At 38.7% G+C, this 18,493-nt stretch overlaps 1 protein-coding gene across 19 annotated transcripts in view; it reads right to left on the bottom strand.

Moving 5' to 3' along the window:
* Positions 1 to 255: 255 nt before the first annotated feature.
* The window catches only part of LOC129732845 (phosphatidylinositol 4-phosphate 5-kinase type-1 beta), an 84,354-nt gene continuing 66,116 nt past the window's right edge, over positions 256 to 18,493 (bottom strand). For 8 of the 19 annotated variants that reach the window (XM_055694173.1, XM_055694174.1, XM_055694175.1 and 5 more), the window contains 10 exons: positions 16,839 to 16,931; positions 16,626 to 16,758; positions 16,475 to 16,562; positions 15,938 to 16,000; positions 14,076 to 14,162; positions 13,537 to 13,668; positions 10,168 to 10,512; positions 8,139 to 8,394; positions 7,516 to 7,691; positions 4,848 to 5,932 (listed from right to left, as the gene is read on the bottom strand). In XM_055694173.1, coding sequence (XP_055550148.1) covers positions 5,418 to 5,932; positions 7,516 to 7,691; positions 8,139 to 8,394; positions 10,168 to 10,512; positions 13,537 to 13,668; positions 14,076 to 14,162; positions 15,938 to 16,000; positions 16,475 to 16,562; positions 16,626 to 16,758; positions 16,839 to 16,931 — 1,888 coding nt within the window. In that variant the 3' untranslated portion in view covers positions 4,848 to 5,417. Of the gene's footprint in view, positions 3,940 to 4,575; positions 4,705 to 4,847; positions 5,933 to 7,515; positions 7,692 to 8,138; positions 8,395 to 8,445; positions 9,868 to 10,167; positions 10,513 to 13,536; positions 13,669 to 14,075; positions 14,163 to 15,937; positions 16,001 to 16,474; positions 16,563 to 16,625; positions 16,759 to 16,838; positions 16,932 to 18,493 lie in introns of those variants that run through there. The other 11 variants (XM_055694182.1, XM_055694186.1, XM_055694187.1 and 8 more) reach the window with 10 other exon arrangements.

Here is an 18,493-nt window from a genome sequence, read left to right as displayed (position 1 = left end):
ACGAAACCGACGTCCCGTTCCCATGCTTTGCCGCCACTGTAGTAGATGTGGTACTTGAAAGAAATGTGTGCAATAGGGTTCACTGCACGGAATTCCCTTTCTCCGGGATTTGGCCACCTCCTGAATCGCTGCGATTTCAAATCCCTGCCGCTGCAGTTCTCGAGTGGTTTATAATACTTAACTTTCTTAGACTCCATACTGAAAATTCTGGAACAATCATTCGACAACGGATTTCTTTCACAATCAGCCTCACTATTCCAACTATGATTGAGTTTATTGATATTTGAGTTTGTAAAATTTCACTAATTTCGTTCGGGAAGTTTTGTATTTTACTGTACACAAGCTTACGCAAGAAAGTTGTTAAGGAAACCTAATTACGAATAAACTATCGCATCTACTGTATTAGCACCTAGTAGCAGCAAACAGGTTGAACACCTAAGAATATTTACAAATGCTGTATCGTTTGCATTGTATTGTTCCGCTATTTACAAATAATATCAATCAATAGTAAGTTAACACGCTCAGGCAATAAATACCGCAACAAAAAAAAAGCTTCACACGCGTTAGAAAGATCGAAACGATAGTTAGTGTTCCGTTTAGCATAGAATAATAGAGCACTCTACAGGACAAAATAACAAATAAATTACAGAAACTACTCAGATCCTGCCGGGAGCAAAAGAAAAAGTAGAAAAAAGAAACAACTATCGCAGGTTATCGCCTTAACCCTAGCAGAACAGAATCTCGCACTGCATCTTGATATAAGCTAGTTAAAAATTTACGGTTTGCTCGAGCAGCGCTCCAATCACTTTACAACCTGGTAAAATGTGGAACCGTTCAACAACTTCAGTAGGGTTAGTAAGCCGTCATACTATTTACACTTATCTTGCTTTTTTTTTTAAACTTGTTTGGTAGTTGCATCTGCCCGTTTCCATTACCGGTTCTATCGCTAGAAGCGAAATGGTTATTTCGACAGACCAGTGACGTTTTGCAGGAGGCTTTGCTTTGGCACATTTTCTAACTTGCTATACATATTTACGCTACTACTCTATTCTGTGGTTTCTGTGGTGTAACATCGTTGATTGCGTTGTGGTAGTAGTATCAGTGTGTTAGTGGCATAATGAACATACTACTATGAGTTTGGAACGAGGCCTGCTACGATCTGTTAGTGCTAATTTCTATCTACTCTACAGGTGTGTCTGTAAGAAGAAAGAAAAGAAACGGTGAGAAAAACCAGAGTAGTAGAAAACAGAACATAAAAACAATTAAATTGGAATCAAAGAAAAAATATGGAACACAGAGGAATAGTGGCCTTGTCGCTGTAAGCATACTCACACAAATAAAGTAAGGTGGTTTTAATTGTTTTCGTTAAGTGTACTTGGCTTTATTTTTCATGATTCATAATGTGGTAGTCTTCTTATCATGTGATACATTGAGATGAATGATATTTATTTGCATAACTTTGACGGGTATCGCGCGGAAGGTTATCAACAATTTCGTCTTTTTTTTGTATTTTCGTTTTGATTTTTTATTTGTTTGTTTCGAATGTAGAAAAGAATGAAAATTGGTAACAAGAAACAAAATGGCTAACCGTAAAAACTAACGGAAAGGGTTTATTGCTTGAAGTGTGAGGAAACAAAGACACGCGAAAGATCAACATGTAACAGTATGTATTAACAGTTATTGCATCTGATTATATGTCGGTTCGCTACTGTGAAGGTGTGGGTATAGTTTTGTTTTCTTCTTCCTTTGCCATTTTTGATGGTTCAGTAATTTTCAAATTATGCCTAACTATCTATTCGAATGTATGCATTTGAATAATGGTTTTCTCGTGATACAGCGATGATATTCGTCGTGATATTCGCAAACTGTAATGCCTGCAGCTGTGTACTGCGCTGTTGCCCCTTTTTATTCCAACCTATCATGGCAATTGTTTCAAGCGTGATTTTTGTTTTGATAGCAGAACACGAAAAGCAAAAATTTGACAAAAGTCATCAACATTTTTCAGCCCTAGCTGTAGGCTATCTCTGTAACATATCGGTCACGACCCCGTTTCGTATTTCATATCTACATTATTGTTGTATTTTTTGGTTTATTATTTGTAAATACTTTCCTTACCAACTATGCATAGCGTTTTCTTTGTTTTTTTTTCATCCGTTTTTATTATTGTTTCATTGGCTGGCCCACTGACCAAACTCTTCACTCTTCGTCCGTGTAGTTTCTGTTATTCGTGAAGACCCACGGCTTAGTTTTTTTTATTTCTTAATTGAGGTGGTTTTCAGCCACGGGCAGCTTCGCCGCCATTTTTTACCCAGATCTTATGTCATCGGTTCTGTAAAGTCTTAGGCACTGGCACTTTGGTGTAGGGATTGTCAAAGTCGTCCAGCAATGAAACTTTTGTGTTTCCTAATTTAGTTTTGACAACTTTCCTTTTTTTTAGTTTAAAACACAGTTATCACAAAGGCAGAAATTTTAGTTCGTTCAACTCATTACTGAACAGCAATTATCTTGCACCATTTAATGACAATCTCAACCACAAAATCCCCTTCCTAGCTTGTAACCTGCGGCAGGTGAAAGTATTCCTTCGCTTATCAAACTTTATTCACTGGTTCACATCTTCATTATTTGGAATATCTTTAAAAAAATCGTATTATAGTTGCCAATCAAACAGTCACTTTTTTAACCTGACCAATTGGGCTCAAACTACTGTTCACACAACCTAAGCGCGAGATATTTTTTTTAAATTTCAGATTCTAATGATGATCGCGATCGTTAGTCTTTTCAAATGTTAGGTAACATAAACTGATTGTCAACTGAGCTCATAAAAACGTTTATTTTTTTTGACGCAATGTTTGGACTGCAACCCACTTTACTCACACGAACCGTCCGTCGTCTTCCGGCTGCTGTCCGACTGGATTTGTTCTTCGCCATTGTCACTGTCGCTCTCATCCAGCGAACTTGGGCTGGTATAACTTCTAACGAAGCAATCTTCTATGACTTCCAACTAAACCGAACAGAGAAAAATAAGTTCAAAAGGCCTTGTTTATTATACCTGTGTGCTAAATCATGTCCATAATTAGCAGGTGTTATTAAACAACGCTTCGTTTATTTGTTTGAGAAATTAAAGCCAAAAAAATGGAAAGGATAGAATTGTTCCGCGCTTGCACTTTAAGCTAATGAGTATGTCAATGTTAGAATGATAAGTCTTATTATCCTCTTAGTTTCATTTGTTGGTTTTGAGTTACTTAGCTTTTACGATGTTATTCTCGCAACACTCTCACAATGCATCGTAAAATAGTGTCAGATGATAAATAAACAATCACTTCTGCTTGCTCACTTCAAATGGTAAATTTTGATTAGTCAACAAAACATTGCTCAATAGTAAATATTCTAAATACAATGGTTTTTTTATTGGAGTATATGTGTGTATACATACTTACAGGTTACGAACTTGAGTAATGATATTTGCACGAGATGAAATATGTTTCATTCCTTCAATAGTAATCATATTAATATGTACATTCGACTGAATACCTCGAAAATTACATCAACTATGTTGCATTGGTTGGTTTATTGGGAATTATTTCGTAACGAGTATCATCAACTTCGAGAAATTTTCAACTTTTTACAGAACAGGTAGGTAATTTACTTCTTTGTTGGATATATCTTCAATTCATAGCTAATAAGTATTTATATTCCCGATGACGAACGATGGCCTAAGTTACCTAATGCTTGTGTGTGTATATATATATTATTTTCGGCTTGCACAAATGTATATATCTCACAGAAACTCATCCTACAATATCGAGTTTGCTTATTTCGATGCGGTGTCCAGTTCGTCTTTGTTCGTCATGAGCTACGCGATCCCTACTACAATGATCAGTTCGTTCCGCCACACACTTCTCAATTGTAATCATAATCTACTTGATATCTTAAATTTTCCTAGTTTTTTTTTTTTTTTGATTATTCGTTAGTCATTCCAATGATGAATCGATTCGTTGGTTTGTATGATTTATTTTACGCACAGGTTATCGAAAGCGTGAAAGTATAGAGAGATGGAGAGGGTTAGTAGAGTACATTTTAATGTTACTGCAGATGTGTTAGTAATATAAAGTTATAGTCAATAATATGGAATGTGGATAAAATATTTAATACAACAAGCACACAAAATATCTTTGAAATGTGGTTGTAAGGAAGTTTCACTAAACTTCAAAATGATGGATTCAGCCGTATCAGGTCTAGTAGTTTGACATGAAACTGTCCGATTGGATTCACTGAGAATTATTTACCATGAAAAATTAAATAAAATTTCCCAAATGAATAAAATCATCCTCGTTAGTACATTTACCCTAACGAGGACACAAACAAACTAGTTAACAAGTTAACAGCAAAAGTCCAAAGTTTAACGCAAAATGTATCGCAACCGACTAGAAAACTATGATTTCTTATAATGATGAATTATAAACCACAAAACACAGTTAGTCACACTGCGAACGCAAGTGGGGCGATAAACGCGACGGTGACTGAAGCCACAAACACAAAACCCTTTCTGGCCACACCCGGATGCAGTATACTAACTTAGAAAAACTTCCGCCAAGCAGACCGGAAGACCTCGGTGGAAAACGGAACGCACCCGACGGTGGTCTGTTTGGCTAGGCCTTGCTCTCTGCTTCCGTCGGTTTCATGCGAGGCGTTGGTTGATGGGGCCTACAAAAGTATAGGGACAACCCAAATCAGATGTAGGCACACGTAGAGGAGTTCAACTGGGTACTAATGGTAAGGGTCGAATCTATCTATTTACAGCAATGCTGACTTTCTTTTCTGCTTATAATAATACAAGAGAGTGCGTATTTATTACCGTATATCTTTGTATAATTGGAAATAAGAAGCTTAAATAATAAATCTAGTTAATAATCTGAGTGTGGAGAATGAAACAAATTACACCTACATCATCTCGCCGAAGTTTTCGCACGCAAATTCCTGCAGCAGTTTTACAGACAACCCTACGTATACATCAATCGGCAACGGTCAATACTAGATCAATTTAGCATAGACGGTAAGTATTTACAGTGTAGATGTGATGGATAACGTTATTTCGTTTTAATAGTGTAATTAGTTTACATTTCATGTGTATGATATAATAATATAACAGTATTGACAAACAGGATCTAAACTTTGAACTTGTTCGAATGTTCGAGATTCCCAAATAAAGCTTGCAATTCACAATAATTTCTGCTTTAGAAGTTGCCATGTAAATTTGTATTTGAACGCTATGATTTGATACTTGTAAATTGGTTTTTTAAAATTAGTTTGCGTAAATCAAGAGTATATATAATAAATAAACGGTATAAATACATACACTAAATCACAATGCGATTCCCTATAACACTTTTGTACGAACCCTGTCACTGTCGGGATTCTCACTCATTGATTCTCAGCACGTTGCGTTCGAGATCGGCCAGCGAATCGGAGCGACCATCGGTCAGCGCACCGAGCACCGAGATCGTCAAAGACGGTGACGGTATGGCGGACGTGTCGGTCTTACCGAAGGTCGTAACCGATGCGGTCGACTCGAGCAGACAGTGGTCTGGAGTATCCAGCCGGCTACCGATACTGGTGGCGATAGCAGCGTTCGGGGACAACAACATCGAAGGAGTGGAACCGCCGGTACCGTTGCCGGCTGTGATTTTTCCAGTTCCACTGCTGCTTTGCTCTATGCTGGAACAGCTACTGTTTTTCATATAGATCACCTGTTTGTGTAGCTTCTTGATATTGACCGAAGCAGACGATACCGACGAGGTTGAGGAGGAGTAGTGTGACTTGGAAAAGCTTACCATTTCGGACGTGAGCGAGTTGAGGGCCTTCTCGACCGTTGGCTTGTGGCGGTCCCGGTCCGAGAGGGTCGTATGCAGGGGAGATGACTGGCCTGAGAATGCTAGTGAATAGAGAAAAATTCACGATTAAAGTAGGTACTAGAACACTGTTGTTGAAAGCGTACACGCAAAAGTTCGAAAGCACATCAATATTGAGCAAAATTACTTTTGATTGGGTTTAAAACCTGGATAAGGAATGTGTCCCAGCTATGACGCGTTTTTTCTATAAACATGTACATTAGAGTAGAACGGCGTTATATGAAAAATAAATGAAACTTGATAGCACAAATTCATTTTGGGCCCTAAAAATCCTTTTTTGGAAGTCGATGGGTTTTGTATTCGCCTGGCGTGTTACGTATTTTTTATGGGAAATCTCAATTTTGCATTCCCCTTTCTAGAAAGCTCAGAATGGCTTAGGGGCCATCCACATACCACGTGGACAGTTTTTTAACGATTGTTTAAGACTGTTTAAAAATATACCTTTTACGCCATCTGCTGCATCACGCTCAATACGTAATTCTCCATGATTTCAAGGATTGACCACGGCGTTGAGTGGAAGATACCATGCTTTGCCTGGTTTGGTTACGGCCAGTTCTTCAGCAGTCGCTAGGTGCACGTAGCCTTTTTGCTGGTACGAATCAATTTGAATGCATACATTCTCGAACAGAGCGGGATCCTTCAGAAGACGTTACTCTAAACATTTCATCCTCTTGGGAGCCATAACTGTCCGGAAGCTCAGCATCTTCGTCGTCCCATATTAACTCCGTTTCAAAACCAAACCCCAACCCTTCTGGTGGTCCTTTCCAAAATTTCGCGGTCCCTACGGATCTCGTCCGATTCTGGTAGCTTTTCGGTTATGGAATTCTCCAGAGCATAATGACTTCTCAGCAGATCGTGAAAGGTTTTTTTTTTCGATGGTTGCAACTGATTTGGACCGTAAATTGCCCAGCCCAGCGTGGAATGTACCGCAATGGGTTTCCCGAGCTCAACAATCTTCATTTTACACGGCGCTAAGAGATGCAGGTTATTTAGACCGATTAACAAACATGGACGTTGATTTTTGTGCGAAGCTATTGGAAGTCCCCGAACATTTTTTATACGGCTGATTACCTCGGAAGCCCGTTCCGAGTGAGCTAAGTTGATGATTCTCCGAGCTTGCTCATCCAGATATCAGCAAGCTCATACACCGTGATTCTATCTCTACGTGTATGATGTCGGGCGTCCATTTAATAGTATCGACTCAACCCTGGATAAGAAGAGGGTTGATCAGATAATGCTTCATATTCACTGCCTCTAGATGGTCGCACAGCTGCTCTACACCATTACAAAGGGACGTTAACAATTTGTCCACCCTCGGGACTTCTAAGCGCCGTACCTTATCGATGTTGCATTGCAATAGCTGTCCCGGCGCCCATACAGCTGGTGATGTTTGCTTTCTTCTGTAATACGTCTCATAAATATGCTTTTTTCATGGCTTAGTTGACAAACAAAACGCAATAATTGCTTAGGTTCGAACTTTCGCGTGTACACACTTTATGTCGAACAACGTTTACCTTGAACGACTGTTTTGCAAAAAAAAAAACTATTTCACGGTGTTAACGTTATCCGAAGACACAACACAATTTCAATAGAAACAGCTACTTACTTCCTATATCGCCGCTAGAGCTGGACTCCGTGAAACTGGGCGTTCCTTCGGTCCAGGTGGGTGTTGAACCTTCGACTGATGCCGGCGGTGTCCACGCTAGCGCACCTCTAGATCCGTAATTGCTATTGGATGACGATTCGACTGCTAAATGACTTTCTAATCTTATTTCTGATATACTGGTTTGTTTTTAAGTTTTTAAATAAAAATCGAAATCGAAATTTTTACCAAAGCACAGCGAAATGCGATGACATGATGAGAATGAAAAGGAGAAGAAAAAAATACAGTGTAAGCTTTACAGTTTGTGACAAACTCAGATAGAATGCTGCTAGAACGACTAACCACAAACAAATGGAATCGAATCAGAAATGGTGCTCATGCATGTATTCGAATATAAAACTCACACTTGGCAACAATGGAATTTAATTTTTGAATTAAAAATGATCTGTTTCAAACTCTTTATTTTTTCAACAAAGTAACTGGAGAGTTGTTATTCGACATCACCCAAAGAATGATAAACAATCAGTGCCAAGAGAAACGAAAACATAATTCAGTCAACATTCGACCATGCACAACACCAGATTACCCACCCACTCCGCCGTCCCCAGTACCTAGCCAATACCCACCTAATCGAGTCTTCCTTGTAGTTATCACTCCGGCAGGATGTGCTACGCCGATCCACCGTTCCTCCGTCACCTCCAGCGCCGCCCCCATTGCTGCCACCACCGCGGCTGCCAATACCACCTCCACTGCCACTTCCGCTACCGATACCGCTGCTGCTGCCCGTTTTATCGTCCGAGGAGTGCCGATGACTACTGCTACCATGCTCGGAGATGTCGTCGAAAGCAGGGGGAGGGGTGGAAGAGCAGGAAGGAGATGTGCCTAGCGCGATACGAGGAGAAAAGCGGCTAAGTACGGTTGTGTTATGCATACTTGTGTGCTGTACTGGCTGTTCAGTGTCACATTCTAGAAACGGCCGAAGCCAAATTCGGTGATTATTGTATGAATTTTCATGAGAAAAAATAATAATTCTAGAAGGCTACGCAAAAATGTTGAATACCACTATAGCGGTCTATTTTAACCAAAAAGTCTCCGATATTTCACCAAAACTGTATCACAGATGGTGTAGTTACTACTAAGTTAGCTGTTCGTGTTTCTGTTGATGTGTGTGTGTTGCACTAGTGCGACTGAGAAATGTGTTCACGTGCTAATCCTATTTGATCCGAGGGGTAATATTAGAGAAACCAAGACGTTGATTTCACTTTACCAACTACAAAACTAAGAGGATGCGTTTCTTATAATGACTGAAATGCTTACGATTCGAACCAAAGCAAAACAAAAACCTATAAATCAAAAACAATGTTATCTATGACAAACTGAAAGTCTAGCTCGAAGCGAGCAGTTTTAGCGATAGAGGAACCGGCCGGGCGAACTAGACAAACTCCCCCTCCAGGCTGAACTGACTGAGATAACTTTCCAGGTTATGATTTTCGTCCACCGGAAGTCCGAGCTGTCGCAGTATGGTAGTCTTTTCACTAACTGGTACCGGTTCCATCGCGGACGTTACCACGCTAGCCCTTGTTGGTTTCAGGCGAGACAGAAAGCTATCATTTCTGGTAATCTTTGCTTTGGACACTTGCTGCGGCTCTGATGGTATGATTTTCAAGCGTTCCTCGTTATTGCGTATCTCTCGCTCGATTTCAGCGATACGGCGTTGGATTTCCTCGGCATGGCTGAGCTTGGTAATTGGTTTTACTGTCACGATACAGACGGGTTTGCCCAACGCAGACCCATTTCCAAGCTGCTGTTTCGGCTTTGGTCGATCTAATGTTGAGCAAGGTGAGTCAAATATTTCCCTTCGACTGCGTACTACATCTCGGAGCTTCGACAGGACCAACGTATCGGTAAGTTCCTCCTCAAACTCCTGGACACGCTCTGCCATGGGGATGAATTTTTCGGGAACAGAAAGATTATTGTTAACTTCCAGCTTCGGAGAAACTAGTTTTCGTTTCGTAATAACATAACTGTTTCTTTTGAGAGGTAGAGTTCTTCCGGGGTTATCAGGGCCGGAAAACCGCCGTATTCGGTCTTGCACTGATTCGGTTCTTTCGATCGGGTGGCTTGTCTCAGGGATGGTAGTCATCTTTTTTGCTGAAGAACTGCTTTTCTTAGCCTCCGTAACTTTCTTTCGTCCAGTAACTGGCACTCCTACCGAGCCATCTCCCGGAACCTGAAAGTCTTGACTGCTCAGCCAGTTGATAACTTTATTCGGAGAACGCGTATAATCGGCTACATTTCCCAACAGAGGCGGTTTCGGGGCCGGTAGTAAAGGTCTAAGATGCCGATTGGTTTTGCCTGATGGATATCAGCAAAAATCATAAGTGTGATTAACTTCTCTAACAAAACAACATTCGTCAGGATCTGGAAGTAATTTGGGGTCGCTTATCCATGCTATACATAAACGATCAAAAACTACCTGAGAGCTTAACTCTACGTATATATTTATTTGATTGTCTGGAAGGCAAACTGTCAAACAAAAAACGTACATGCAAGTATGGCAACCATGGTGCAAATGAATAAAAACGCACAAACTATAAAACACTACGCTAACGTTGAATCTACTATTGCTTAACGCGAATACACGCACACACACACCTGCACTGGATCTGCCCCGGTAGCTACTGCCGGACTGACTTGGTAGCGACCCGGTAGCTCCCGGGTTTCCTCCGCCGCCGCCGCCTTTCATGCCAGCCTTGCTCATTTTGGGTGAACCACGGGGCGGAACCGGCGGTGGCACGCTAGCTTTCACAATGGAAGTTTTCTTCTTTAGCGGTGGCATCGTTGGAGTCACTGCACTGCTACCCACGCCGCCTGCCCGCGCAGGCTTAACTCCTGGTCCACCCGCGACCTGGCCGGTGGAAGCATTACCAGCCCCGTTACTGCCGGAGCTGGTCATCGTCAGGGATATAGTAGGTTGCACACTGGATGTACCGTCCAGCTCTAGTTAGATAGTGTTAGTTGATAAGCGGAAAGCATTCCACACACAAATTACCGATCGGTAATGTGAGGGTTACAGTTAGCACAACCATTCCCGAAAGAGGCAGCGTGAAAAATAAAAACATTGTGGCATGAGATATTTGAAGGAAAATGAAAGGATTTGAACTTTTTACACTAAAAGGTAAATTTAAGCCTAAGCTCAGCTCAAGCTCAAACTCAAAAGGCAAATTCTAGCCTTTGAAGTAAAATAAGCATTTTTTATAGTTTTGCTACTGGTCCGGTGTGGGGTAATTTCGAAAATCTGACACGCCAATCACTAAGATTTAAGCACTTTTTCCCTTGCTTCCGTGCCAGATCCGAGCCGTATCTGTGCCGTGCGTTTTTACGAAAGCTTTAACACTAAATTTCGCTGCAGATCAACATTTCTCAACAAGAACAAGGTGCAAGCAACATTCAAACACGGAACAGTATGAATGCATAAAAACTCCCGGAGAGAAGCATATACGGAACGGACAAGGCTCGGACTCGGCACGGGATCAGAGGGAATAGCTCTTCATGCTCTTCTTTTCAACAAATTCGATAAAAATGCTAAACTTAAACTAGGTAAACTAACCAGTAGTGGACTCCTTTTCTAAAGTGGTCCACTTGCAAGATTAGTTCAAAGTTCCTTTAACATGAATCGAAGTTTATTTAACTCAATTTATGTGAAAACTAGAGCAATTTTCATTAAACTTGAATTGGGACCCCTTCCTATACTGGACGACCAGTCGGATTAACTCAATTTCTATTGATTTCTTGTGATACAGATTAGCTGGATAAGATGTTTCCCGATGGAATCCCTCGAGTTTACGTATAATTTAAGATAATCTGATGGATGGTGCACTATTAAAAAGGGGTCCACTGTAGGTTAATTTACCCTATAAGTGATTCTCATGATTCTGATTAACTGGATAAGATGTTTCCCGACGGAAGTTTTACGAAAATCCCTCGAGTTTTCGCATAAATTGTGTAATTCCGGCGAGTGGTCCACTATAGGAAAGGAGTCCACTATAGGTTAATTTACCCTATATATCCTTTTCAATGGAAAAGCTAAGATAAAACTGCCTTAGATGGACCACTACCTTTACTGGACTAAACTGACCGGTGGTCCACTAAAGGATAAGGTCCATCCAATGTTGTTCTACCCTAAATATTTTTCGTGATTCTAATGGAGATTAGCTTCTGAAAATTTCTCGAATTTTCACAAAAACTAAGTTATTCTAGCGGATTTAGGTAAATTTAGCCTATAACTTCTCTTCAATGGAAAAGCTATAGTAAAACTGTCTTATATGGACCACTACCTTTAGTGGACCACCCGTCAAATTAACTCAACTTCTCTTGAATTTATACCTAAATCTTCCTCGTAATTCTGTTCCTGGTTAACTGTATAAGATGTTTTCCGATGGAAGCTAAACTGACCGGTGGTCCATTAAAGGATGTGGTCCATCAATGCCAATTTTACCCAAAATGTTTCTCGTGATTCTGATGGAAATAAGCTGGATAAGATGTTTTTCGAAAGAAGTTTCACTAAAATCCCACAAGCTTTCACCAAAATTAATCCAATTTCTGTTTATATATGGTAATTTAAATTATAGTGGACCTTTCGCTACAATAACTCAATTTATTTTAACATAAACCGAAACTTATAAATGGTTCTCGAGATTTTGATACAGATTAGCTGGATAAGATGTTTCCCGGTGATAGTTTACTGAAAATTACTCGAGTTTTCGCATAAATTGAGTTCATCTGACGAGTGGTCTACAGCAGAGAGGTCCACTATAATAAAGAGGTCCATTCCCATATTTTCAATAATTCCCATATTTTCAATGGAAAAGCTAGGGTAAACCTGCCTTGCTTGGACCACTTTCTTTAGTGGACAATTCGTAAAATTAAATCAATTCCTCTTGATATAAATCTGAATTTATAAATGCTTCTCGTAATTCTGATAGAGATTAGCTGGATAAGATGTTTCTCGATGGATGTTTTTTTTTAAAGTTTTCGCATAAATTGAGTTAATCCAAAGCAGTTCTATTCTTTGTTTTAGATTCTCAAATTCTTACAAAGGAAAACCAGCACCATTTCATAATCGAGTTTGGAATTAATTTACGTTTAATCGACATCAGAGTAAGATAAGTCCGGGAAATCCGGTCCTAAATTCGATTGTAACGAAATCTTATGAGTCCGATTCATGTCAGAACAGAAGCGAAACAGAGCATTACGAAAAGAGTTACAAATCGGAAACCATTCCCGGAAAGAAGGAATGGCCGGCTGAATTTCGACAGTGAAATCAATCATATGGAAATCACAGGTAGAAAATTATACAAGTTCTATTATCGAGAGTGCTCTCCAATATATAGGGCATTCATATAACTGTTCAGGCTTTAGCTGAAGGAATTCTGAATTTTGCCAAATTTTCTCAACAGAAGAGGTGAAGGTGTCTCCAAAATATATAAAAAAATTTATTCGGTTGATAAGCATTACTTATGTGAAGTTTTTTCCATTGCTGCAACGAAAACAGATCGGACTGGATTCAAAAGGACTTTAAAGGCTGCTAAACTCGGATTTAACTTTCCATTCCGAAGTCGACTACTTAAGCGTAAGGCTTTGTCGTAGTAATCAGAAACTTATTGAAACTACTTTTAGAGATTGACGCCACATAAGACATACAAACTGAATCTTAATCCACAAATAATCAATCAATTATTTTGCTATATTGTTCTGAAAAAACTGCTCCTAATTAGAACTTTTCCACTCTAGGAGAATTTTAAGCAATTTTAGGCTCTGGTTATGGTGGACGCGATTGGCGGCGCGAGGCCTTGCCGTGCTTCAATGTACAACTCTACTTCCGACTGTACATTAACCGAGGCGAATCACCTCGCGCCGGCATTCGCGTGCACTATAATCAAAGCCTTTATTGTGCGAATAAATTCACGGTGAAACGGACTAAACAAAAATCCATTAAACCCTTAAGGCGCCTAACAAACTTACCCGATTTAGGTGTTCCGGTTGTATGCTGGTTGAAATGCGTCTGTGTCGGATGGAACTGAGACTGCTGAGACTGTTGCTGTTGCTGCTGTTGTTGATGATTGTGGTGATGTTGGTGGGAACTGCCTGCAACGGCTGCTCGGGTTATTGCAGGGCAACAAAAAAAAAATAAAAAAGGCGGTCCATTAGAGAGATTTTAGACAAAATTATTTGATGTGTCGAAGAATTTAAGCTTAAGGCTTAAAGAGAGAGAGAGAGAGAAAGAGACAAAGATCTTAGAGAAGGGTAAACTGAAAAATACGGAAAGTGTTGATAAGAAAAGAAAAATATTTCATTGATTTTTTTTCTCGATGGACACAAACATCCGTGCAAGAGAGAGAGAAGATGGGTGTTCAAATCGGAGATAAAATCTAGTTAAAAGAGCAAAATTTAGACTTAAAAAAAACACACCAGTGAAAAACAAAACAAAACAAAAATGTTGAAAGTACAAAAATCAAACTCATAAACTAATAAGAAATTAAAAAATCAAAATGATACTTTACACTTACGTTGACTGTCAGTTTCATCGTTTTTGGCTCTCTGTGCTGCTTTCGAGAGACTTTTTCTCTTAGACGGTGAGTGTTTTAGCGCTGATATTCGAGCGCACACATTGGGGTCATTCAAAATTCGAATTCGCATTGCGGGTATGCAGCGCGGTTGTGACCGATTTTCGGGATTTTTTGTTATCAGGCGGGATTGAAAATAAAGAAAAAAGAGAAGAAAAACGGAAAAAATCACTTTGGAAAATCGGGACAAATGGTTCAGGCTGTGCGCCCGCCGCTTGGCATAAAATGGAAACAGAACAGGGTTGCTCTGTTGGTGTATTGGTTCAAAAACAGAAAAAAAAACAAAACCAGCGGGTGTTAGAAAAACAAGGTATTATCAAGCAAAACTTTCAACCAAAACGTGTGTGGCGGATACAGAGGAAATAAAGAAACTGTACACGTACAGCAGGTTTATCGTTCGGTCGAATGCTACAAGGTATTGGAAGATCAACTAGCACTCGTGAGTAACTGATTTAGCAAAGTTAGTGTGGACACTTCAAAGTTCTATAAAATACTGCTCTATCAGCTTAAATTTTAGGTTTATCACCAGTTACCCGAAGACAAGAGCATTCTTGAAACGGTGTCTATTGATTAATTTTAATAAAGAATTTTAGTAAAAAAGAGATTGGATTTTCAACCAATCATATTAGCCAATATCGTTATGAAAATTCGTATTTCACTGAAGCCTTCGAACTTCTGGGAGTAACCGATGGTATCAAAATTAGGTAACAGTACATAAGGCACTAATCATGGGATCAACAAAATGAATTTCAACCGAACACTGTCAATTAAATATGATAACATATGGTGGTGTAAAAGCGCACTCCTTGCTCTCGAGCACCTTCGAAAAACGCACGTGCAGTTTCATAAATCGTCATACTTATCATTCTATTTGCACAATATATACACGATACCCGCTAGTTCATTATAGTGTTCAACTAAATGCTCGAACGGAACATTCCTAATGTACAACCAAAAACTGAAGCATCCAGCAGCGTGCCTTGCTCGTATCCTGATTATATTACTGCCAGCAATCCTAAGGATTGCCAATATCTAGACGATCACGTCATCACTAAACGTCAGCGAATTTGTTTCTCAAGAAAAACCTTTACCTTTTTTAATCAAACTAATCATTAAACAAAATCAAAGTACTCTAACAAATCAAACTTATATACAGCAATCATTTCGCAATGGGAGAACGTGGTGAGAACAAGATTGAACTCAAAAGATTATATCATTGAATGCTTACATAAGATAGCTTTAAACTGAAAATTCAAACAGTATAGCTTTAGGCGGCAAAGTGATAGTATAGTTTGATAGCGGCAAGCAGAAAGATCACACCAGATTTCAACGGCTCAAACCTTATAACAAAAAAAAAAACAAATCATACAAGCGATGGTCATACAAAGCGAAAATGCATTCCTTAACTTTTAGGTTTAAGTATTAACATGAATATATATATATATATATATATATATATATATATATATATATATATATATATATATATATATATATATATATATATATATATATATATATATATATATATATATATATATATATATATATATATATATATATATATATATATATATATATATATATATATATATATATATATATAGAGTCAAATAGAGGAAAGCTTCTGGAAAAAAAATCAACAGCAAACAGGAAAACGTAGTCAGTTTAATGCTGGTTTGCGCTTGTGCATTCCAGGCTTCAACTCCATTCTCAATAGACGCTGACACTCTAGTGCGCCAGTCTTGCAAGCAGTGAAGTCTGATAAGTACAGTAGGGTTAGAAAGTTGTTAGATTACCTATATAGCTGGTGACCAACGTGCGAAATTTTCTATGATTGCCTTTGATCTCGGGAAGATCCACTGGATTTTTTAAACGAATGCAATTGTTATTTTATTTTTAATTGTTTCGTATTTTGGACCCATAAAAAGTAGATTGATTTTACAATTTCGATCATTTAATGCAGCATGTATGCAAAAAGAAAGAGAGAAAGGGAAAAGAAATAGAGAGAATACAGTGGTTTGCTAAACCAGTTCCTGTCGGGAAGATAAACTATTTTTTTAACATGTGTTATAGTAAGAAGTTTAACTTTAATTTTACTGTGGACATATCACTTTCGAGCAGAACAAAGTTGACACGAAGGTTTGCACTATATGAGCGGTCATGGCCCCTAGCAAAGACAAAAACAAGTTCCCCAAAACAGCCAACTTGCGTTTGGTTCCGTAGAAATATAGACAGTACTCTTATTCCATATCAGCCAAGACAGAAAACTTTTCACTGATTCGCCAATGATTGTCATTGGTTGTGCACCACTAGCACCAACCGGTTGTACTTACGGGATGGAATTTTCTTGAAGACAGTCTTCGCCATGAAGTCCTGGAAACGTTGTGCATAGAACGAGGGCCGGTGTACCGATACGGTATCCTACGATTAAAAAAAAAAAGTGTCAAACACGGTATTGACCCTTATCTGAACGTAAATACTTACACCATCGTGTATAATACTCTTCCATGTATGTTCCAGCTTTTTCCTTAACCTATAGGATTGCAAAATATCGATAATACCGATGAACAGCAGGAGCCGCTCACCCTTCTCGCTGCGTGCAGGAATACCACCCGGTCTGTGAAAAAAAAGAAAAACAATCAAATTGTAACCCAAACCCAGTTGACCAGAAGCTATCGCAAACAAATGTATACTCACGGTACATCGTCCTCTTCATCGATTGGTTCACTTTCGGCCTGAATACTTTCCATTGCAGTCGAATGCGCAACAAGCCGCTGCCGGTTAATGGACCTGTTAATAGTGAATCATTTAGTCAAGTGTGTACTGTGCGCGGAAGATCGGAAGCCAATGCTTCCAGAGAATCTGTTATGATGAGAGATGATTACGTTAAATTATGGAACAAAATATTAAATGGCAAGATTTATTTGTAAAACAATACAATATGATTTTATTGAGTTGAGACAGTGTTTTTGTTTTCATTGTTTTTGTTATACTTTTCATTGTTTAGCATTAATTGAGTTGATTGCCAAGCATCAATGGAAGTGACGTTAAAAGGCTCAACCGAAAAAAGATAAAATAAAGCTGATTTGAGCTTTTACTGGCAAAATACTGCACAATAAAACTTTATCATGAACGGGATTTCAAATCGACCTAACTGATAATCCTATGATGGTCTCATTGTGAGCTTCTAACATGATTATAGTTATAAAATGATAAATAATGGCCACATGACATTTTCGCATATGCGACATATTCACCAAATATTCATAAATAGTTTTCCATTATTTGGCATTACGCTAACTGCCCTGGAGTCATTTCGAATAACAAAGCGTCTTCATCGAACATGATAAAATGGAGACGCGCGGTCATTTGCGCGCAATATATGTGGGTTTATTTAAAAACTCGATTTATGCGAACTTTGGTCACTAAAAATCGTTTCGTTGCAAATTAGGTTTTCAGTTCGCCAATTTGATTACCTACATTTAGAATGAAGAATAATTTTCAGTCGCAACAATTTTGAAATGGTAGACATGTCAGAGCAACTCGAGTTTAACAATTATACAAAAATTCATAGGATAGAGAAAATTAAAAAAAATAATACCAAATACTACCATGATTATTTTGCATTAGTGATATTAGTATGCATGTAGAATAGGGTGGCAATGACTGTATGGAAAAAATTTCATCACCGAATTTCAAAAACCAAACATGTACATTTTGTTCATTGGCCAAAAAAAATGATCTGTGTAAAATTTCACCTCAATCGGACATGTTTTAGGGGTGCCTCAAAGCGCTCAAAGTTGTGAATTTTGCGCCCCTCGAAAATCTAGCAAGGGGAGGGGGGTTGATAAATGAAATTAGGAAAATCGAATTTTTTTTTCGATGCCAAATGTCCTAAAAATGCATGGAACATCGAGATCTGGTGTTATCTCAAAAATAAATTTTTGACCAACAATCAACTTTCTGGGACATAGCCGTTTTCTAGCCAACCAAAGGCTTAATATGGAATATTTTACTGACTTCTAAAATGACTCACAACTCGTTCCAAACCAGATGTTAATTATTTTAATGTTCGTTAGGTAACTCAAACTTAAATTTCATCAGGGTGGTTCAATTATATTTTACTAGGGTGGTTCCAGAAACAATAAAAATCCCAGAAGGTCGATTTTCGGTCAACTTTTTTTTTTTCGAGATAACACCAGATCTTGATGTTTTATGCATTTTTAAGACATTTGACATCGAAAAAAAATCGATTTTCTCAATTTCGTGTACTCCTCCTCTTGGTAGATTTTCGAGGGACGAAAATCACAACTTTGAGCGCTTTGAGGCACCCCCAAATCATGTCCGATTGA

Source organism: Wyeomyia smithii, chromosome 3 (genome assembly GCF_029784165.1).
Source record: "Wyeomyia smithii strain HCP4-BCI-WySm-NY-G18 chromosome 3, ASM2978416v1, whole genome shotgun sequence".
Taxonomy (NCBI): domain Eukaryota; kingdom Metazoa; phylum Arthropoda; class Insecta; order Diptera; family Culicidae; genus Wyeomyia; species Wyeomyia smithii.
The sequence above is the reverse complement of the archived record's forward strand: the minus strand, read 5'-3'. Positions and strand labels throughout refer to the sequence as shown.